Below are 23,531 nucleotides of genomic sequence, written 5' to 3' on the forward strand. Positions count from 1 at the left end.
GTAGGGACCACTTTCATCACAGGGCAAGTGGAAGAGGCAGCTGGTATTCATTTAACATTGCTTCGGGGAAGTCATTATTCTCCGGGCCTTGGGGCTACAGGAAAGAGTTTTGCTTCAGGTTTTTGCCTTTGGATCTCCCCTGGGTTTTCTGAGTAGTAGATCTCTTATACACATTCTCTTCCAAGATAATGTTAGCTAGGAAACTCTTTTTGCTATCTAATTTTATCTGATCCTAATCTTTTCTCATTCTCACACTCCTGATTTCAAATCCAGTTGAAGGATTAAAATGCTCCAAAGGGGCAGCTGGGGTGGGGTGGGGGAGCAGCTGGGAGGCTCCTTAACTAATGCTACAATTACTTGGGGTTTACAGTTAGGTGTGTAACCGGCTCACGTCTCCAGCCGGCCACAGAGGGAGACTACACTACTTGTTTTTTTGCCTACATAACATTTATAGTTACTACATTCCCCTCCACTTTTTTGAATTTCGTACCTCTGGAATTTGGCTTCGGACAAAACAAAACACCTGGGGTGAATGTGCCACCGTGCTTTCTGCTCTAGCTGCTACACTATATAAAGTCACGCTATTATTACCCGGTACTCATTTAAAACTTGTCTTAAGGACCTTCAGGGTTGCAGACTACAGTGACGTCTGCGCAACACCCAACTATTTGTTTCAGCATTTTCTAGTTTGAGTCATATTCGAATCATGTTTGCCTTTGACCAGTGTCGTTTTTGAAAAAGGGATTCTGGGAGTAGTCCATAGGTGAAGGGCGAGAACTAAAAGCACACCTGGGTTAGGAAGTTACTCCACATCTAAGTCAGCTGAAGCAGAAGCAAGTTGCTGACAGCTGGACAGATGGAAGCCTGGTGTCTTCTGCCCTGCTGGCTAAAGCTGTCTTTAGAATGGCTGTACCTTGGTTCCAGGGCAGCAGGGCACGCTGGTGGTGCTGCATCTTGCCAGGTGTTTCCACAGACCTTAACTGATGGCCCTCTTTTAAAACTGCACTAACCTGGGAGAGGAAGCCAAGCATTTGCGCTAATTGTTCACAAAGCTAAGTGGGCTGCGGGCTTGGGGTGGTTTGGGCGGGAAGCAGGAGCCTGGCTAGCATCCCCTAGGCTGCTCCTCCCGGACCTGCCGGCTGCGGGCGGCGGGGCGGTGGCGGTCGCTGGCTCCTCCCGGGGGGCGGGCTGCTCCGGCGGGCGCGGGCGGGGAGGAGGAGCCGCACGGGGAGCGCTCGTGCCGGCCGGGCTGGAGGAGCCGCGCTGGCGGCCCGAGCCGACTCCGGCTGCACTCGGCAGGCCAGGGCTGCGGCCACCCGCGCTCCGGCCACCGCCTCGTCGGGGGGGCCCGGGGACGGCGCGGCCGCGCGGCGGGGAGATGTCCGGCGGCCGCAGGAGGGGCAGCGCCCCCTGGCACAGCTTCTCTCGGTTCTTCGCTCCGCGGAACCCTTCCCGGGACAAGGAAGAGGAAGAGGAGGAGAAGCCGGGGGCCGGCCAGCCGACCGGCGCGAGCCGGGGCGCCGCCAGGTGGGAGCCGCGGGGGCGCCGTTCGCTGCTTCTTCCTCCTCTGCTCGGGTTTCCTCCGGTCCCGCCCTGGGTGGCTTAGATCGGACCAAGTTCTTGCTCCCGGCCGGTTCCCTGCGCGCGCTTCCTTTCCCGCCGCCATCGGGGCTCGCCGCTCGGTCCCCTCCACCCGGGTCCTCTCGGCAGCGGCCGAGGGAGCCTCCCTCCCACCCCGCTCCGCGAGTGCTTTGGCGTCTTTAGTCTTTCCCCCCCGAAGTGATTCCTAAAAGAGTTGCGATAAGAGCTTCCCAAGACTTCCTCCAGAATCTGAAGTCGTCGCCAGATTTGTTTACGGTTTAAATGATGCCGCCCTTCCTCGTTCCCATCTCTCTCTCACTCGGGGCGTCTGTCTGAAGCGTTCCCCTTCGGGGAACCAGGGCTGGGGCTGGCTTAGTTTAATCATTAGTGTGTGCCCACTTTCCATAATCTTTTTTTTCCTCTACCCCTGCTACTTTAAAGATTGACATTTTAAAAAACAAACAAAAAAACCCTCGTCTCATTAAAATGCCCATTTTTCAGTCTCATCCTCCCTGAAGGAGGTAACTTTTTTTTTTTTTTTTGAGAAGCGAAGCCAACTTCGGTTGCACCAGAAGAACCTGTAACCCATGTCCTTGGAAGGTTGCCCTCTAGAGAGCTATATTTACTTCACGCTAAAGACTTGGTGATGGACTTCAAAGAAAAAAATGGATCGGTAACAACTGACGGTTCTGGTTCCATTACTATTTAGGGTCTGTGATTTGCTGTTAGTCCTTTGTGCTCCTTGGTTTTCCTAATGGTGAAACGTTTCCATTATAATCACCTGTTGGCCATTTCTTTGGAAAGACGTGTTTTGCTAATTACACTTGACTGGTTATTCTCCTTGGAAGTTTCAGATAACGATTGTCCTGGTTGTTGGATGGTTTAACATTCGAAGTTTCACAGTCCTTAGTGATAGTTTGGAAATCTGACAAGTCTCCCCTGGGATGTGGTTCCTGTCACGGCCGTAACATCACTAACAATCTTCAGTGATATGAAAGCTGTAGACTCAGCACGGGTCGGAAACGTGAGAGTGGTGGAGTGGAGTGGAGTTAGGCAGGCTAGCTCCTGAAATCCTGCCTGCTCCCCTGGCCTATTTGCCCTTTTAAGGCAGGCACTCCTCCCTTCTGAACTCTTTCTGCCTGGGGCTGACGAATCTAGCAGCTAGATTCTGTCACCTATGGCTTCCCGGACTCTCCTCACCACCCCATAGGCAGGGGCTGTGGCTTTTCACAGTTCTCATTGTGCTTATGCTAGCACTAATTTTGTCCTCATCTTCTTTGGAACTGGCCAGATGTTTGGGGGATTGCAGATAATCCCTGGTGTGGGTGTTTAGCTGTTTCCTATGGGTTTCAATCGCTCTTTTCACAGATACCGAGAAACACAAAGCTGTCATTGAAAGTGTAATGAAACAAATGGGGCCACTCAGTAGTATCCACCGTCCCAGTAATAGAACAACCCTGGTGTTCACAAGATTGGGAACAGAATTGTGATTTCTCACTGTGATCCCATTTCAAAGTGAAAGGGGCATTTTGGTTGTTTCTCTTTGTGGTAGTTTAGTTTCTTTTAGTGTTAGTGAGAGCTGGGTTCATCTTTTGTAGTAGTGGTTTTAGGGTAGAGGAGTTAGTCCAGTAGATATGATATTGATTGGTATAGTAGTAGGTAGCCACGTGAAGCTATCCAGGAAAAGGGCTCCCACATAAACAGTAGTGACAACCTGTAACATGTCTTAGCAGTTTAAGATTTGGGAAGTGATATTTGGCACAACTTTCAACAAACTTGAATGATCACAACCTATCTTATTGTTTAAAAAAAGTTTTAAAGAGAGCTGCTCTAACTTACATAAACTATTTTTCACCTTTGCCCACAACACTGAGCCCCCTTTGTGTACATGATCTATTATCGTCTGCCTTTTTTATGCCTGTCTTGGGATGAAATGTTTTTTCTCAGGCTTTCCTTGCATAGGCTCCTCTCCTGCCTGAACTCATTGTGTTGGCTTAGGAGTGTTTTATTACTCAGCTTACTCATGGCCAAATACCAAACAGGATGCACACTTCTTAAGAACAGAACCCCCTTAGCAGCTTCTTAAGGACAGAATTAAAGTGAAACGTAAGTATTAATGAGACTAATGAAAGGCAAGTTTATGACATCATCTCCGTCCACAGATGTTTGCTACCAATGAGAACAAAGGCCAGTGGGATACACTGGGATGAACACAGGGTCTTCAGAGGTAGTCAGGTCTCTACGATAATGTCCTACACACTGTCATAATTCTTTATTATTTTCCTGTTTGGAGCCTAAGACATCCTTTGTTTTCACTGTGTGCCATGTGCTGCTAGGGCTTCACCTGGTGTGAACACATCATTTACTTATTGAGTTTGCTGCTACTGTGTTCTCATTAAACCTTGAGCAATCAAAGAAGGTGAAGGATCACCTTTTGTGGAGTATTTAAACTAATGTGTTAGTCGACCAGATCCTGGAAGTCAGCTTATGCCAGCCCAGGTTATGTAGAAATGAAAACTGCAAATAAAAGTTTTCACAGGAAACTTTCAAGAACTGGCAGATTTGGCTGGGTGGTGGTGGTACATATCTTTAATCCCAGCATTCGGTTGGCAGAAGTAGGCAGATCTCCGAGTTCAAGGCCAGCCTGGTCTAGAGAACATGTTCCAGGATAGCCAAAGCTATACAGAGAAACCCTATTTCAAAAAAATTAAAAAAAAAAAAACCTCCTAGATTTCAATGTGCCTCATTTTGACAGTCATTATTGTATCATTCAGCGAAGTTGATTGAGACATAAGAGCAGACTCCTTAGAAGAGATAGAGGAGTCCAGTGGGAGCCTTAGGGCATAGGTGACTTTAAATGGCCTTCTGTGAGTGGTGGATGTTTCTGTTGGTAGAGAACTTGGGAGGATGGGACAAGTAGGAACAACTGTGGCAGATGGTCCAAGAGGCCTGCAGGAATTTACAGTCTGTTAGGAGATGTACATTGATAAGACACAGAGACAGAGTGAGAGGTATCCAGAAAATGAGGTTGGAGTTGAGTCATTAGGTCTCTAGAGAGAATGGTTGGCTCTTCCTGGGCGTTTTGGATTGTTTTTTTTTTTTTTAAATGGCTCTGTTCAATGGATAGGGTTGACATGTGAAACTTTGTAGGGGAACTCCTGCCTTCTTACTTTGCCTGCTTTGTGAAAATGATTGCACAAGCTTCTCCCTTGCTGTATTGCACGATGATGAACCTGTTTCTGGGTTCCCTGCAATACCTGTAAGTCCAAGGGAGCTCTTACGGTGCGAAGAAGAACATTTCTCAAGGACTGTGTGTGTACCTACTGCCCTGGGCAGAGAACTTTGGCTTGAGTGTCTCATTTACACTGTACCCACAGGCTAAAAGGGGGGTGCTGCACTTAGAAACCTCTTACAGTTTTGAAGACACCGAGGATGGGGCAGTGCTGGGTGGCAGATTCTATTTGGATTTGGGGTGTAATAGTTCTTTAAACTGGACACTCCTGTCCATTGCAGGATATCTGATGTCCATGATTCCCACCTACCAATAAGAGATGCCGGTAAGTAGCATCTCTGGTCACTTGGCTAACTCAGAGGTGAATGGGCGGGAGCAGCAGCACTCCCAGTGGAGAAGGATGTAAGTGTGATCACAATGGAGTAAGATCAAGGGTAAGGGTTGAATTTAGGTCTCCGACTTCATTGATCTGGTCCATTGAACACCATTTCCTCTTCCACCCGTCAAAATCATACTTTTCCACATCTGTTAAAAGCTGGATGGTTGTGACACACGCCTTTAATTCTGGCACTCAGGGAGGCAGAGGCAGGAGGCTCTCTGTGGCTTTGAGGCCAGCCTGGTCTACAGAGTGAGTTCCAGGACAGCCAGAGCTACACAGAGAAACCCTGTTTGAGGGGTGGGGGAGAGAAGGGAAGCTGGATATGTTGGATCATTCCTGTAGTCCTGCCATTCCAGAGGCTGAGGCAGGAGGACTGCATCAAATTCAAGTCTGAGTTACATAATGAGTTCTAGATCATTCTGGACTATGGTGTGAGAGGCCCTGCCTCAGAAACAAACAAAATACGCACTTGAGTAGAGAAGCCCTTTGTTTGTGAGTGGGCACTGTGACTTTGACTTTCAGTGAACTGTTAAGAGTATCAGTGACAGAAGAGGGTAAGACAGGCTCCCTAAACTCAAGGTCAGGAGTTGTGTCTTATCTTGGTATCGTCTTTCCCAAATCACAGATAAAGAGTGGATCTGTGCTGTCCGTGAGAGCACTGAAGAGGTCATATAGTGATGTTCAGCCAACGGTAATATTTTATTCACCAAGTGGCTTTGTAAAAAGTAGTTGGAGGGTGTTGGTACCTGTCATCACAGCTGAAGGTGTTGAATGACAGAGGCCAGGAAGCTAATGGGCTGTAGAGCAAGAGATAGGATTGTAAAAAAAAAAAAAAAGAAAGGAAAAGAAAAAGTATTGATGACCACGCTGAGAGCTATTGGCCTTTTGATTAAGTTGAGATGAATAAGGACATGCCTGTGCCAAGCCAGCAATTCATACTTGAAGTAGTAAAAATGCCTAGCAAATTCTAGAAGCCCTCAGAGGTGTGTATCTTCTTGGTCTGCCAGGGTAACTTGGAGCATGGAACTTACTCTTGGCAGCAGAGAAGAAATGGGAAGCTGTTTTACAGTTTCAAGGCTCTACCTTTTGTAAGTGGGATTTTTTTTTTCCCCCGTGGGTTTTCAGAGGATGCCTGTGGGATTGCTCATTTGTGAATTCTTGGTGTAGGGATCCTTGGGAAAGGATTCAGTTATGCAATCTAACTGTCCTGGAATTGTAATCAGAACTCCGGCCTTTATTGAGCCAGAGATGTTTTTAGCATTTTTATTCATCAGTGGAAAATACCTAGAAAGAATAATGACCGTTTGTAAAGCAGAAAATAATCCCTCAACAAAGTATTCCATTTTCTACTCAAAGTTCTAATGAAGTAAGGGGAAGCTCAGCTATGTTAGAAATGCTGAATACCCAGTGGTGGCAGGAAGGTGTAGGTTGATACAAATTCAACCCAGGGCTCCAGTGAAAAGAGAGTGACCGTGAGGTAAAATTGAAGAAATTATAGTTATTTCGAGTCTGTTAACTCTCCAAGGTGATGCGGTTGCCTTGTGCATATATTCCCAATAGTGCTGCATGGTGGGCATATAAAGATGACTGGAGTAAAGCTGACCTCAGTATAAACCAAATATGGTTTTGGCGTGGACGATTTGTTTGGCTCAAATCATTTTCCTGTTTAGAAAAATATATTTCACTTATTTGTGTTTGTGTGTGTGTTGTGTGTGTGTGTGTGTATATATATATATATGTATGTGTGTATATATATGTGTGTGTCTGCATATATATGTATGTATGTGTGTGTGTGTGTGTGTATATATATGTATGTATGTATGTATGTATGTGGATACATGTGTGTATAACTTAAAGTTGCAGGACTCTGTTTTTGTCTTCCACCGTGAAGTCCCTAGGATTGAACTCAGTTGTCAGGCTTGACAGCAATTGCCTTTCTCGGCTGAGCCATCCCATTGGCCACATTCTTCCTTAATGTCATATATTGGATAAACATTTTAATTGGACCTCAGATCTCACAGCAACATCTCCCTGAGTGTGTTTGGATTGGTATTGTTAACTCAGAAGCGTGTGGGCGATGTGATCCTGGCTCTAGCCAGAGGCAGACAGTAGTGCTTTCTCTCTGTTCCTCTTGTTCCTCCTTGACTCTGCGGCCTCAACAAGAATTTATGCCTAGGTGGAGCCAGAAAAGTGCATTCATTCCTTGAAGACTCAGAGTTCCAAGTGGGTAGTGATCTGTGCACGGAATAGTTTGAGGCTGCAGAGGACCTGCTGAAGGTTTGTAGCTAGAAATCATTCACGCCAGTGTTTAGCAGATGGGTGTTACTAGTTAAGTGCTGGAACAACTCCATCAGGACTCTCTCAGTGTTTAGCTTCTGGAAGTATTTCAGGGAAGCGTCTCAAAACACAGAAATAGCAGTCTGCTTAGCCACCTAGGGTTTTGATTTTTTTTTTTTGTCCTTTTTGCTCCTGGCAGATTAGTGATGACAAAATGAAACTAATGAAAATGAAACTTTTTATGAGAGTCCTGTGCTTGCGACTTTAAACAGATATAATAATTTTTTTTTCCTGTAATCCTCTGTGCAGCCTTGGGAGAAGTTTCTTTACTTCATCTCGCACACACAAAGGATTGAAGGATTGGATAGGGTTCTTGGCTAATCAAATGTCTCACAGTACCAGCGGTAGAATCAGAAGTCAGGTGGTGCTTTCTAAATCCAAAGCCTACATCATGTGACAGTGTGTTCTCTGCTGAACTTGGGGAAAGCTGTAAGAGAGGACTGGCCTTGGAAAATGGTTCTGAATGAAAATGAAAGACAATGGAATGCAGCTAGACATCTGGCCAGGTGGAATAGGTCAGTTTCTGTACAATAAAGAATTTATAGTCTTGTGAGCTGGGAGAGGAAAGCAAATGTATATACCATATGAATTATTAATGTGCATTTATACATACACACAAATCAGTCTCCTTCAAATAGATAAAAGTTAAATTATAGGAAGATAGCATATTCTGCTTATTTGATAAGCAACATTTCAGTTTGAAATGGATAAACAGGATCCTAGTCATGTACTACTTAAAGGAAGGTTGTGGTAGTTTGAATGAGAAAAGTCCCCGTATGTTCATATGTCTGAATAGCTGGTCCCCAGTTGGTGGGACTGTTGAGAAGGGTTAGGAGGCATGGCCTTGTCGGAAGCATGTCACTGTGCATTTGAAGAGCCCACAGCATTTCCAGTAGGCTTTCTCTACCTCCTGCTTGCCTATCCAGAGGTAAGCTATCAGCTCTTCCTGTCATCCCTCCTTTGCTCTGCTCGTGGGGACTTTAACCCTCAGGAACTGTAAGCCCAACTCAGTGTTTTCTAAGTTGCCCTGGTCACTTACCGTGTTTTGCCACTGAGATTTAAAAGTAACTATGACAGGAGCAAATTGGTAACAGCACTTTGGAGGGAAACAGGAGTTTCTAATGATGTTGGAGACCCGCAGGCTCAGCAGCTCCCCCTGTAGGAATTCCATCACACATGCAAAGTTCGTGACAGGTTAAATGGTTTAGGAAAGTTTAGTGGCCGCAGTGCAGTGTTGTTTTAATAGCAAAAGATGAAAAGTAGCTTCCTGTTAGTTAATAAGTTAGACATCTATCTAATATTGTTAGATTAATACCTTGTCCCTGTTGGAAAGAGTGACCAAACTTGCTTTGTGCCTTAAGGAAATCTCTCCGAGGTAGATTTAAAAGGAAAACACAGCAAGGTACAGAGTGGGAAGGGGCGGGAAGGGGCGGGAACGGAGTGGCTGCTGCAGAGCTGGGCCACTTATTCTCAGTGGCTGGAGACTGAGTTAGGCCCAGGGCGCAGGGAGACATTCCCTGTACAGCTTTTGACACTTAAAACTGGTGTGCATTACCTATTATACCAAGAAAAGAGATTGGTATGAGACCTGCTGAATGTTTGTCTACATAAGAAGAAAATCTAGAAATGACTGATCCAAGAACAGACTACAATATTTTTTTTTTTTTTAAGTAAGAAAAATTCCGGTTAAGGGTGTAAATAGCTGGAGTATGTACGCTGTAGGACAATTTGTTGTTGTTGTTGTTTGACACGATCTCAAGTTATAATTGAGACATACACATTATTAATCTATCATGTAACACTGGGTGGAATGAGTAGATGAAATCACAAAACTCTTAAGTCATTTAGAGGTCATCTGCCATCCACCGTGACCAGGCCTCGAGTTACAGTACAGGGCAGTTGGCTCTTAACTCCCTGGCCCCAGCTTTAGCATGCCAGCCAAGACTCTTCACACTCATAGGCACGTAAAATGAATGTGCTTTATACAGTAGGAAGACTAATATTTTATTGGAAACGTCATACAAAAAAATGCATTAGTTAATTCCTCCGTGCACGCCTGCCCTGTTGGATCACATGACTTGAAAGCGTCCATCTCCAAGCCTGTAAGAATTGAGTGTTGTGTCAGGCAGTTTCCTGTGTTGTGGGAATCCAGCAGTGAGCAAGATGTGACCTAGGTTTTGCTCTCCCTTTACCCACCACTCCTCTCCCTTTTTCTTTCTTTCTGAGACTGGGTGTCACTCTTTAGCCCAACATAGCCTCCACCTCACTGTGTGGCCCAGACTGGCCTTGAACTTAGGACCTGCCTGCTTTAGCATCCCTGGTGCTGGGATTATAGGCTCGTACCACCACCTTGGCACACTTCTTTCTTCTTCTCTTAAAAATAAGTGCCACGGTGGAAGGCAGAGGGCTGTAAAAACAATCAAGAAGTGTGAACCTGTGGGAGACCCACTCCCACTTTTTCCCCAGGGTACTCTTGAGGACAGAGGGATGAGAAATATTTAGATAGAAAGATGGAGGGGAGAGAAGACAGACAGAAACACAGGATAGCCTCGGGAGGGCCTGGATCAACATCCACCAGCCTCTACTGTCTCTTCTAAAGGGCTTTTTATAGGAATGCCAAGGGGTGGAGCAAAAGACCTCCCCCCAGCTCAGCCAAGTGCAGACCCTTCCAATCACTTGGTAACCACGCACATAGTCAAGCCATCTCTTAATGCAGCTCTGCTGGGTAAAGCAAGCTCAGATCTTACTAGGAAACCTCTGTGGGCCTCCACGCGAACCTAATCTTGAGATTTTTTTTTTTAAAGAGGAAATTGCTTTAATTACACGTAATCTGTTTATTCCAGTATTTCTGTATCAGTGTCTAAATAATGCTTTATTATTACTTACTCATTTTAGGTAGTATCTGTTAGCTCCTGATTATGGTAGATGAGTACTTATTTTACACCCTCTCCGGTTCCTTTACTTACTCAAACAGTTACTATGATTTGAGGGATTAAATAAAAAGTGAGTCTTGAGATTTTTATTACTGTGTAAATTGACTTTGTTTAGCTAAGCCCTGTATTATGATTCCTTTCCTTTGTGTGACCTTTTGTTCTTCCTGGAGCAAACTGCTTCGTTTTTTGTTTTGTTTTTTTTTTTCTCACTGTTAACTTCTTCTAGGATGCCCAAGCATGCTTACAAAATGTTCCCCGTTTTCTTTCCATATTACAAAATTATATTGCCCAGTTCACATCTATGTGTGTCATCCCCCTCCCCCTACATCTCCTTCCTCCAATCTCATTCCTCCCTCTATTTGAACGTGCACCAGCTCCCTCTGTGTTTTGAATTTCATGTTTTCCTTGGTTAAATCCCTAGTTATGCAGGATTATGTCCAACAAGGAATAGTAGACGTGAGATACATTTTTAGTTTTGACATTTCTGAATATTTTTTCCCCCCTATGGATTCTGAAGGTATTTCTCCATTCACTTTAATTCTGTTGCTGTTCGGAATTTTTCTAGCCATCTCATTAGGAGGCCTTTTTATATAAGGCCATATTACAAAATTATATTGCCTTTTTTTTCCCCTTTGTAAATATTGAGAAACGTCTAATCTTTTAATCCAGTACAGAGGGGAAGAGTAGATTTTACATAGGGTCCCTTTCACTTTGACGGGCAGTTGCTGTGTTCTTTTCCTTTAGAGAGTTTTGTCTTAGCCTTCTGGGTTGACGGGTTTTTCTAAAACTCCCCTTTCTGTGGCCCCTTGTACTTGGATCCCAGACCTTGAAGACTTTAATTTTTTTCCCCGTAATTTCCTACCAAATGGCTGTAATTCTGGATGTTAGTTGGGTTAACATCTGGATGTTAGATGCGAGTTAACATTTTCAGTCTGGTTAGTTTCTTCCCTTACTTTTGCCCTCTAAGTCACTGGTATTTTTCTGGAATTCTTAGGCTATGCCAAAATGACAACTGCTTTTGCAGCCATTTACACTGTAGTTTTATCCGCCCTAAATAGTTTCTGTCTGGCTACTCTTCCAGACTCTCGGATGTGGTACCCCTTGCTCATTTTATCTAGTAACTGATTTCCTTTTATTTACTCCTTCATGGTTATTTTAGTGTTTTTCAAAAGGATACAATTAAATGTGCTTTCTCAAAACTGTACAGAAAACTGTGTATCCCTGCTATTGAGCTTTTTATTACGCACTGAACTTCATAATCTCCCCTCTTCCCACTGGCCACAGTTGCTGAAAGATTAAACAGTCCAGATCTCTACTTACTGCTTTTAATCCCAGCACTGGGAGACAGAGGCAGGTAGATCTCTGTGAGTTCAAGGCCAGCCTGGTCTACAGAGCTAATTCCAGGATAGCCAAAGATACACAGAGGAACCCTGTCTCAAAAAAACAAAATGAAAGATAGACATTAGGTGTTCAGTGACAATTTCTCTGAAACTGTTGGGACAAAGAGAAGATTGATGGTGATGGCTAGAACTCTCAGTGGCTCCCAAAATATTGGTGGTTTTGTTGGTTGTGGTGGTTTGAAAGAAAAGGGCCCCCAAAGGGAATGGCACTACTAGGAAGTGTGGCCTTGTTGGAGTAGGTGTAGTCTTGCTGGAGGAAGTGTGTCACTGTGGAGGCAGGCTTGGAGTTCTTCTATATACACTCAAGCCACGTCCAGTGAGACAGACCACTCCTTGTTGCCTGTGAGTCAAGAGATGTTAGAACTGTCAGCTCCTTCTCGAGCGAGCACCATGTCTACCTGCATGCTGCCATGCTTCCCACTGTGATGATAATAGACAAAACCTCTGAACTGTGAGTGAGCCACCACAGTTAAATGTTTTCCTTTGTAAGAGTTGCCATGGTTACTGGGCAGCGGTGGTGCACACCTTTAATACCAGTGCTCAGGAGGCAGAGGCAGGCAGATCTCTATGAGTTCAAGGCCGGCCTGGTCTACAGAGCGGGTTCCAGGACAGCCAAAGATACACAGAGAAACCCTGTCTCAAAAAAAAAAAAAAACTTGCTGTGGTCATGGTGTATCTTCACAACAGTAGAAACCCTAATAGCGACCAAGCAGAATTTTCTCTCTTGTAGTTGCCAGCCTTCCTTCCACAACAGAATATTTTTTGTTTTTGTTTTTTTTTTTGTTTTTCGAGACAGGATATTTTGCACTTTATGTCTCAATACAGGCAACTGGCTAGGTGAGGTGTAAACTCTGCCTTTTGCTTTCTGGTGAAGCACCAGGAGTCATGCTCTGGCTGCAGATGGCCTCTTGCTGGTTAATCAAAGCTGAAGCTGTGAGCTGTAGTGATTGGGTTGTCTCACTGTTGTAAGTAGTTAGGTAAGGATCTGCTTCCATAGTGAGGCATATGTTATGAACAGGGAATTCACCATTGTGCAATATTTATAGTTTAAGTGTCTAGTTATTCTTAGTTGCATTTTCACCGATTTCTTGTTTTTCCTCAACGACAATACTAGGTCATTTAAAATCTCTTTCAATAGTAATTTATGCTTTTGTAAAACAGGTGTTAAATCCTATGAAAATATAAAATAAAGGCACCTTCAGTACTCTGGCCTCTCAAAGACATGTCACATTTGTGTATGCATCTACATATGCAGATATTTTTTTTTTTTTAAAGATTTATTTATTTATTTATTAGGTATACAGTGTTCTGCCTGCATGCCAGGAGAGGGCGCCAGATCTCATTACAGATGGCTGTGAGCCACCATGTGGTTGCTGGGAATTGAACTCAGGACCTCTGGAAGAACAGCCAGTGCTCTTAACCGCTGAGCCATCTCTCCAGCCCCAATATGCAGATATTTTTACAAGTAAAACATTCTCTTTGGGATTGAAATTTATATATAACCCCTCAACAATAGTGCTCTGATATTTCTACCATAGTCCATATGTTTAAATAAGTAATAAAACCTTAAAATTTAATTCTTATAAAAATCTTACTTGTGCCTGCCATCTTTTATCAAAATCTTAAGTATCTAAGTATCTTTCCTTGCATAGGTTTTGTATTGTACTAGATAAGAGAAAATAAATGGTAAATTGATACATATAGCATGTTTTAAAGTTTAACTAAAGCAGGATGAAGGAACAAGGCGGGGTGGGTCTAGAGAAGTATGAGCATCAAAGCCTTCTCCTGGGTAGTATTTGAGCAGAGATCTGGACTGTATCTGGGAGTGATGCATGAACACATCCACACAAGAACTTTCCAGAATGAGAGAACACCATTTGAAGGTCCTGAGAATTCACAGTATTGTGTGCCAGTGTGGGCAGACCCAACAAAGTGGAAGAAAGCGTGTCCATGATAATGGAGAGTGACCAGCAGCCCAGTGAATTAGGAGTGGGGAGGCCCTAGCAAGAAGTTGAAATATCATTTAGCTTTTGAATATTTTTTGTGGTCCTGTGCTTACATATTTACATTGCATATTTATATTTATCTTAGAACTTACAGAAAAGGAAGGATGTGAGTTGGAGGGGGATGTCAGCCACGATCAGGTTCTGTAGAGCTCTGAGGAAGACACAGTTTGGCTTATCTTTCAGTCTCCAATCCTCTTTCAGGACTATTTTTTGAATGGTATGTGGTTGTCTGCTTTGTGCTAGTATTTTTTTTTTACTTTTTGTGATACTGGTTATATGTGTTTGTATGTATGTATATATATATAAATAAACTAAGGTATATATAATATATTATAAATATATTAAGGTAATATATATTATAAATACAAAGGTAACCTATAGCCTTGCACTTAGACAAGCCCTCTCCCATTGATTTGTGCTTTACCCCTAAACGCCCCATTTTTAAAAAATGGCTATAATACCAGCTTGGGAATTCACATTCCAGGTGAAGGGTCCCGATGTTGCTTCACTTCTTGTGAGGTAATGTTCAGAGTCTGAAGGGCATGAGTGGACAAAGGACTCTGGGAAGAAAAGAGCAGTCGTTCAAGATCAGTGAGTGGCAGACAGTGCAACTCAAGCTGCTGAGACTCTCACTCCGCCGACGAGGGCTGAACTGTAATTATGGGCTTGTGTTGTAGAACAGAGATGGAGGGGAGAAAATAAAGCATCAGAGATACGTGAATCACAGAAGGTCAGCATATGGAGTAGAGCAGCGCCAGATACGCTGAGATTGCAAAGCAACCAAATCTCATCATATCCATTACGTTTCCCCCTTCCCTTGATTCTTTTTCGGTCCAAAGATTTCTGAAATCATTCGAATGCCAGATGTTTAAGCTGAAATACATGCTGTTTGGCTGCTTTAAAATTGTAGCCTCTAGTTACCTTTTAATTTGGAGCCCAGAAATAGTGCCATAACCACCTGTTTTATGTCCTGCTAATGGTCATTTAAAAAGTACTAGTACTGCTCTCCTGCTAGCAGTCATCATTTATGAAAGGACAGTTCTCCAGGTGGCTGTCTCTGAATCATTGATGTGGGAATCTTTTCTTCATAGAGGCAGAATAGAGCTTGCTAGATGGGATTGCAGGCTGGTGCATAAAAGTCAGTCTAATTCATAATAGACATCAGTAAAACATTGAGCAAAAGGGATTTTAGGACTTGCAGTGGGAGACCATACTTCTACAGAAAAAAATCTTGGGGCTCATGTACGTGGCCTCCATGATATAGACATCCTCTTAGGAGGGTGTGGGAGTAATATTCGTAGTATAGTTAAGGACCACAGTGAGGGCTCAGATGGTGGCTGAGGGAACAGAGACCGGGCCTGAAGCTAGCCCCAAGTAACTGTGAGATAAGGGGCAGTGGGGCCGGTCGGTGGTGGCGCACGCCTTTAATCCCAGCACTCGGGAGGCAGACCCAGGCAGATCTCTGTGAGTTTGAGGCCAGCCTGGGCTACCAAGTGAGTTCCAGGAAAGGCGCAAAGCTACACAGAGAAACCCTGTCTCGAAAAACCAAAAAAAAAAAGATAAGGGGCAGTGGACGCGTCTCTTTGTTATTATGCACTGGCATTAGTTTTGATTTGTTGTTGGCTTCCTGGACATAGTCTGTGGGAAAGGAAGAAAAAGACTAGATTCATCTGTTTTCTTTTATCACTGACCCTGTAGCTTTCAGACTCAGAACATCCTGAGATTGCAGGTCTGGGAGCCATCTCATATTAGCTGGTGTGTCCTGAAGTTCACATGTTTATAGATTCATATCCAGAGGGAGGATTTTGCTGAAAGCCTATTGTCCCTAAGGTACTGCCGCTGAAATAGGCATATGTCTATTTTGAGTTTTAAAGATTTTTGTGTTTCATTTAAAAGTTTTATTTATTGATTTCGTACATTTTGGTCACCCATTCTTGCTCAACCCCTTTCCATTGCAACCACGCCCCCTCTTCCTAACAAGTCCCCTTCCTGCTAGCCTGTCTTTTTATTTTGTTTTGTGGCCCACTGATCTTCACAAGAGCCGGCAGGATGGGCAGGGCTGTGAAGCCGTCCGATAAAGCATGAACAAGTCACCAGTGTCTATACCACTAAAGACAATGACCCTGCCTCCCCCGGCAGCCCATCAGCTGTTGAAAGGTCCCCAGGGACATTTTTACCGTTCTGCAGAACGTTTTTACTACTGGTGACCACAGCAGTGGGTCTGTGAAAGGGCCTTCCTTGCCTATCATCTTTTCTTTAGTCAAGGAAGGACTGGAGCATGATTTGGTCACAATATAAAGAAGGCCAGATTCTGGCGGCTTCTGGTTTCCTCACAGGAGTTGGGTCAGGTATTCTGTGTGTTGAGGAGCAACAGGCCTAATGAGGCTGCGGTGGGAGATGTGGCTTCCTGGTCAGGGTCTAGATCCAGCGGACATCGGTGAGGAGGGAGAAAACCATACACATCTGCCCTGATTCCTTTCCCTGCTCTTCTGCCAGTCCTGTGGCTGTAGACCCGGGAGACAGTCTTCCTTGTGGCGTGGAAAGGAACATGCAGAGAGGGGGCATGATTTCAGGTACACCATGGGGCTGAGAAGAATGGAAGAGAAAGAGAATATCAGTTGTAGTTAGAAAAGCTTAGGTGTGGCCAGCTTCCCCAAGGACAGCCAGTTGGCAGGTGATGCTTAAATGTGAGGACTGTCCCGAGTGAAGTTAAGTGACCTTGTGTTTAGCAGCGTTCAGAATGACTGCCGATGACGATGATTATGATGTCTTCCCATCAGAGGTTTGCCTCGTCTCTAGAAATACCCAAACATTATCCACTCCAGTGTCTGTAGAGAAGATGCTAAGCCTCCATAAGACACTTACGGAAACTGTCCTCAGATCTTTAGCAGTTCTGGATTTTTCTGACAAAGCCAGATTTATGACGCATGAGAAAAAAGAATATCACAGGAGGACAAGTCTTACAGGAGTTGGGGAATGGAGAGCTTTGCTTTCCAAGGGTGTCTTCCCCTCCCCACTGACCATGCCCCACTGGCAGGCTTATTTTAGAAAGAAGCAAAACTGTTTGGAAGGTTTAAGCCTAAATATTTACTTCTCCCCCCTTCCCCCAAGAAACTGTTGAGTAAAAGGCTGCTTTGTCAAGCCTACCCTCCCTCCATCCAGGAAGCCGCTCTTGGACCACATGTGTGCGTGACTGGCAGGGCCCCTGTGCCGCTGTCAGTGACGTGGACTGCAGTGAGGGGGCTTCTCGCCGTGGTTCCCACTCTGTACTTGGGATACTCTGTGTGCTCATTACAGTCACAGCTATTTGCTGAGGTTGAACAGCAGTGTTTGCAATCAGTAGTCTCTGTGGGTTTTCTAATTAGTATTTAATCTTTATGTCTCAACATGGACCTCATCTGAATAGTATTAAACAATGGTCTTCCTGACCAGATTTCTCTCTTCCCTACATAACCACCCGTCGTTGATGTCAGCTGAATCCAGAGAGGCGCTCAGTCCACTGTTCAAGAATGTGGTGTCAGAGGGTAACCTCAGCTGATCACCTGGGGATGAGGGTGATTGACAATGTAGATTGTTTAGCCAACTTCAGTTGGCTTCCTTGACAATAAGTTGTTTGTTTTATAAACCCAGCACCATGGGTGATGCTGTTATATGTTAAGGCTTGAGGAAGACAAGGTTTTTTGGGTTTTTTATTGGTTTTTTCTCTTTCCTTTACTGCTAGACCCCTAGCACCAGGGAGGGCGCCTAGAACATGCAAGTGGGTTGCTCTCTATCTGCTGGGTTGGTTAGTTATTGAGCTCAGCTTTATGTTTCTTATCTGTCAAGGATTCCATTATCTTATTAGAACTTAAGTTAAAACAAGAAAGTAAGTTATTTTAGACCGTGGGCCAGAACCTCATGGAAATTATTTGAAGTTTAGAATGTTAGAGTACCTTTTGTTTTTCATTTTCCAGAAGTTTGTTTTATGTCTAGCACAAAGCAAGTAAATGCTTAAAGGGCCCATGTTGGAGTCCTGGCCTTCCGATATGCTCTGTATAAGGTTGTTTAGAAATGACGAGCTCGTGTGTTACATTGACCTTCGAATTTGTACTCTTTTGGTTAAGTAAGACAAGGCTACTTAGAGATGCCAAGTATTATTTGTGTCTGTTTATAATAGTGGTTCTTGCCTTTTTCTCCCTACCATGAGCTAATTGAATGCTTTCTAAAAATATTACTATTGAAATATTCTTAGTCCCAAAGGACTTTACATTGTGAGCAAACCATAGGAATGGACTATTGTCTTACATGAAGTCTGGCATTATATGGGTTTGAACATGTGTCTCTTTCTCTTTGTTTTTGAATCTGAAAGTACCATTCTTTTCAGTCTCCTCAGCTCCTTTTCTTTTTATGACACGACATGCCAGTATCAACATCTTGAGTGTCTTAACCATTGCGTTCCCTCTCTCTTCCTCCCTCCCTCCTTTTTTTTGGGTAAAGATGGACAAAATTTCTGGGGAGAAAAAAGTAGCAAATATTTAGGACTGAAGCTTTATTAAAACCTTCAAACATTTTGGCCCCTTTCTAAAAGAATGCTGAGTGTGGATAGTTTTAATCTTGCCTTTGTAGCAAGACAGGTACTCAAGAGGAGTGAGGTCTTAATGGCAGGAAATTGATCTTTCTAGGCGAGGAAGAATATTGTCAAAGTTGTTTCTGAAATTAAAGCAGTGAGACCCTGTTTGTTTCTAGTTATTTTCTGGAATGTGCCCTGTAGCTGGATGTGTTTCTCTCTCTCTCTCTCTCTCTCTCTCTCTCTCTCTCTCTCTCTCTCTCTCTCTCTCTCTCTCCCTCCCTCTCCCTCTCCCTCTCCCTCTCCCTCTCTCTCTCTCTCTCTCTCTTCCTCACCTCCCTCCTCCCTTTTTTTTGGTATTTTTGAGACACGGACTCACTGTAGCCCTGGCTGTCCTGGAACTCAGGCTGTAGACCAGGCTGGCCTCAAACTCACAGAGATGAGTTCCACAACTCTGCCTCCCTAGTGCTGGGATTAAAGGCGTGTGCCACCATGCTGAGTTTGGGTCTCTTTTCTAAGAGGGAACTTTCTTGTGCTTGAAATCCAGCAAATCAGATTTTGATCACTTTAGGTTATGCTGCTTAATCTGTGGGTTTCTGGCGCTGGTTATTCTTTTGTGATGCCTGTATCCCAGATAAATAAGAGTGTTCCTATGCCTGTTGATGTAGACGGATAGGGTAAGCAACACAGCTCACATTTGAAATGAAAATTAAAGGCTGACTTACAATGACTTTTTGCAATTAATATTTTTGGCCTAAATTCTCTGTAATTTATTAAGAGATTATATGAAGTGTAAATAGTTGTGGTTTATTTGTTTGTTTGTTTGTTGTGCTGCCCTTGGTCCATAACAATTCAGTGTGTACAATTTGGGAAACATGTTTTAATTACTGCCCAAAAACATGGTATGAAAAAATATTTAATTAATCTTTTTTCAGGAAGCAACTACTTTTTGCTTCCTGAGATTTAATTTCACAGGATTGCATAACAACATCCATGATTAATCATGAACAAAAACAAAACTTAAAATAAAAATAAACACTGAAAAAGATTTGGTTCCCGCTGAATCATCTTTGCCCTAACCTGACTTCCCTTTATTGTACTTACAGCAAGAGGACACGGATCGGGCATGGCTGCTGTACCATCGTGTACACTCCCTCATTAAGAAAAGCCTCACGTTTGTCACTACAGTGTTCTCAGTGGAACCTGGTTTCTGGTGGGATATGCACACACAGATTGATGGCCTGTTACAAGTTCTTAACATTGAACACATGTTTGTGTGCTTTCATAGTACTACGCACCATACTGGGCTGTGTGATGGACAGAAATGACACATTACTGAGCTTAAAAGTTCGTGTCTGAGTTGAGCAAATGGGCAGACAGCTGTTACAATGAAAAGCAGGTCTTTCCGGGTGCGGTGAGAGGAAAGAAAACACAGGCCAAGCTGAACTGTGGAAGATTAAATGTTGGTTCAGGCGGAAGTACTGCAAACAGAAGAAAGCAGTTTGTTGGCCTGAGAATTTGGCGTGTTCTAGCAGTGACAAATGATTCTTCGTGACAGGTGTATAAAGATTTGTTTTTTTGTCTTGTTTTGTTTTTAACAGAAGAATGTCATGATCACATTAACAATCACTTTGATCTTCTTGTAAAGAATTAATTGAAGCAGAGGAATCCTATAGATACAAGAGATCAATTAAAACAGGACTATAATTATTTGGAAAAGAAGTGTGGATGTCTTTAGTCAGACAGTGGCTCTCACATCTGGTCCTCTTGCCTCTGCAGTGAAGAGGGCAGTGTGCTCCCAGCCTAGCATCATCCTCTCCAGCCTAAACACAGTTTGACAATGTGGTGTTTGTGGCACTAGGCTAATACTCAACACATATTAAAGTTTTGCATTAGCGATGAGAATCATAGGAATTAAACATAGGAAATAAGTTTTAGAGACTTGAAAATGCTTCCAATGATGATTTAGTTGAACTTTAGTTGTTAGTACCATACGTTCTACTGCAAACTGTTTTTCAAGTGTGTGTGTGTGTGTGTGTGTGTGTGTGTGTGTGTAGGACCTCCATAGTCCCTATTAGTGTGTGTGTGTGTGTGTGTGTGTGTGTGTGTGTGTGTGTGTAGGACCTCCATAGTCCCTGTTAGTGTGTGTGTGTGTGTGTAGGACCTCCATAGTCCCTGTTAGTATGTGTTTAGTTTTGTGTATATGTGGTGTGTGTGTGTGTGTGTGTGTGTGTGTGTGTGTGTGTAGGACCTCCATAGTCCCTGTTAGTATGTGTTTAGTTTTGTGTATATGTGGGGTGTGTGTGTGTGTGTGTGTGTGTGTGTGTGTGTGTGTGTGTAGGACCTCCATAGTCCCTGTTAGTGTGTGTTTAGTTTTGTGTATATGTGGGGTGTGTGGGTGTGGGTGTGGTATGGATGTGTGTGGGGGTGTGTATGCACTTGGAGGTAATGACAGTTCCTTATAGACTTTCTACTTCAGTTGCATGAGACTTGTATTAATTAGGGTTACTATTGCTTTGAAGAGACACCATGACTACTGTTAACTTTTTATGAAGGATAAACATTTTAATTGTGGAAGCTCACATAGTTCAGAGGTTCAGTCTATTTTCATCATGTCAGAGAGCATGGTGGCAGACAGGTAGGCATGGTGGTAGAGAAATAGTCAAGTGTCCTACATCTTACAGGCCACAGGAAGTTGACTGACTGTTGCACTGAGTGAAGCTTGAGAAAAAGACATCAAAGCCCACCCCCACAGTGACACACTTCCTCCAATAAGAGCATACCTACTCCAACAAGGCCACACCTCCTAATAGTGACACTCTCCTTGGGGGCCATTTTCTTTTAAACGGCCACATTCCACTCTCTGACCCCCAAAGGCTTATAGCCATATCATAATGCAAAAATGCATTCAATCCAATTTCAAAAGTCCCCATAGTCCGTAACAGTCTCAAACTTACTTCAAAGTCCAAAATTCAGAGTCTCTTCTGAGATGTATGATAATCTCTTAACTGTAATCACCCGTAAAAATGAAAATAAAAAAGCAGATCACATACTTCTAACACATAATGTCACAGGATATACATTACTATTCCAAAACATGAAGAAAGGAGCATAGGAAGGAAATACTGGACCAAAGCAAGACCAAAAACTAGCTGGGCAAACTCCAAATACTGCATCACCGCATCACCATGTCTGATGTCAAAATGCTCTCCACATCTCCAATTCTATTCAGATTTGTTGACTACAACACACTTCTTTCTCTTGGGCTGGTTTCATTCACTGTTAGCAGCTGTCCTTGGTAGGTAACCCACAACTATGGCATCTCTAACATCTTGGCTTCTCCAAGGCAATCCAGGCTTCAACTTCACAGCTTCATGCAATAGCCTCCATTTAGGGACACCTCTGACACATGCCTGGCCTCAGTGACTTTCCTTAATCTCAGGGGCAAATTGCATGATCCCTTTCTTCTATCCTTCACTCTAAAGCCAGAACCACATGGCCTAAGCTGCCAAGTTCTGCTGCTTACTGGGGCTGGAACATGGCCCCCTGTTTAGTTACATCTTCACCAGCTTTCTGTTTTCCTTCACTGCCTAAGTTTGGCTGTCCTTGAACTTGCTCTTTAGACCAGGCTGGCCTCAAACCAGGAGATCACCAGCCTCTACCTTCCCAGTGAGTGCTAGGATTAAAGGTTTGTGCCAGCATAACGGCTCTAAACTTTTCCTTAGTTTCTTTTCACAAGTTGGAAACAGCGGGGTGGGATCTTGCCTTTAGGTCACCACTCCCTATATTCCATTTCTTAATCTGTTTATCTCCTTGAACAAAGAATTTACCTCTGTTCTGCTTTCTGATGCTCCTTTTTTTTCTCCTCAAATATTTGTCCTTGCTCAGCTTGTTCCTTTTCGTCCTGTATCTTCACTAGAGTTAACACTAGTACCACCCAACAGAGTCTATACTAGGCTGTTTTGAGATTTCCTCTGCCAAGGGTATTAATCCCAAACTCTTCAGTTTAGCCTCAGGCAAACTTTTCAAACAAGGGCAAAGAACAGCCACATTCTTCCCCAAAAATATCACAGGAACAATCTCTAGGCAACATCCTAACATTCTCCTCTGAAACCTCTGGAGTGAGCCTCTCATAGTTCAGGTAACTCTTAGCACCACTCTCTTGCATGTTCCTACTAGTACGGCCCATTAAACACACTTCAGGTATTCCACTGCTTTCTAAATCTAAAGCCCCAAATTCCTCCAAACAAAAACATGGTCAGGCCTGTCACAGCAATACCCTAGTCCCCAACTTCTGTCTTGGTTAGGGTTACTATTGCTGTGAAGAGACACCATGACCATGGCAACTCCCATAAAGGAAAACATGTAATTGGGGTAGCTGGCTTACAGTTCAGAGGTTCAGTCCATCATCATCACGTTGGAGAGCATGGCAGCAGGAAGGCAGGCAGACGTGGTGGTGGAGAAATAGCCAAGTGTCCCTGAGAAAAAGACTTCAAAGCACCCCCCCACACACACACACAGTGACACACTTCCTCCAAAAAAGGCCACACCTCCTAATAGTGTCACCCCCTTTGGGGGCCATTGTCTTTCAAACCACCACGGTTTGACGGAAGCTGCATTCTCAGCAGAGCTTTTGTATGCACTAGTCTAACTTTTACTGGTATTTACAGCCTTACCAGGGAAATATATCTTATAGGAAGGACTCTCGAAACTCAGGTGTGTCTGACCGTTTGATATTGTAACATGACTTTGTCATTACAGAGTTCATGCTTCAAAGCTGCACATTTGAATGACAAAATTTAAAATGTGTAAAAAAAAAAAAAACCCACAACATTTTAAATACGTTTTCAGTTTTGTGTCGGACTGCGTATGTAGCTAACCTTGGCCACATGTATAGCCTATGGAGGTTAGAGCTGCCTATTCGAAATGAAGCTTAGGAAATTTAAGAAATGGGGTATTAAATTAATCAGTTGCTATATGTTTAGTTCCTAGGTCGCCCATTGAAGATAGAGTTCCATGGTTCATTTATAGGGTTAGCACCGTCAGTATCCTGAGCTGAGCTGATCCTTACAGTATGCCACTTTCTGCATGAATTTTGACAGTTTATTTTCTTTGGC

At 43.6% G+C, this 23,531-nt stretch overlaps 1 protein-coding gene across 1 annotated transcript in view; it reads left to right on the forward strand.

Annotated features, from left to right (window-relative positions):
* Window positions 1-1,378: 1,378 nt before the first annotated feature.
* The window catches only part of Crybg3 (crystallin beta-gamma domain containing 3), a 110,432-nt gene continuing 88,279 nt past the window's right edge, over window positions 1,379-23,531 (forward strand). Inside the window, exon 1 of the mRNA XM_059276983.1 lies at window positions 1,379-1,527. Within this exon, the coding sequence (XP_059132966.1) occupies window positions 1,379-1,527 (149 nt within the window). The remainder of the gene's footprint in view (window positions 1,528-23,531) is intronic.

The sequence above is a fragment of the Peromyscus eremicus genome, chromosome 12 (assembly GCF_949786415.1).
Source record: "Peromyscus eremicus chromosome 12, PerEre_H2_v1, whole genome shotgun sequence".
In the NCBI taxonomy this organism is placed as follows: domain Eukaryota; kingdom Metazoa; phylum Chordata; class Mammalia; order Rodentia; family Cricetidae; genus Peromyscus; species Peromyscus eremicus.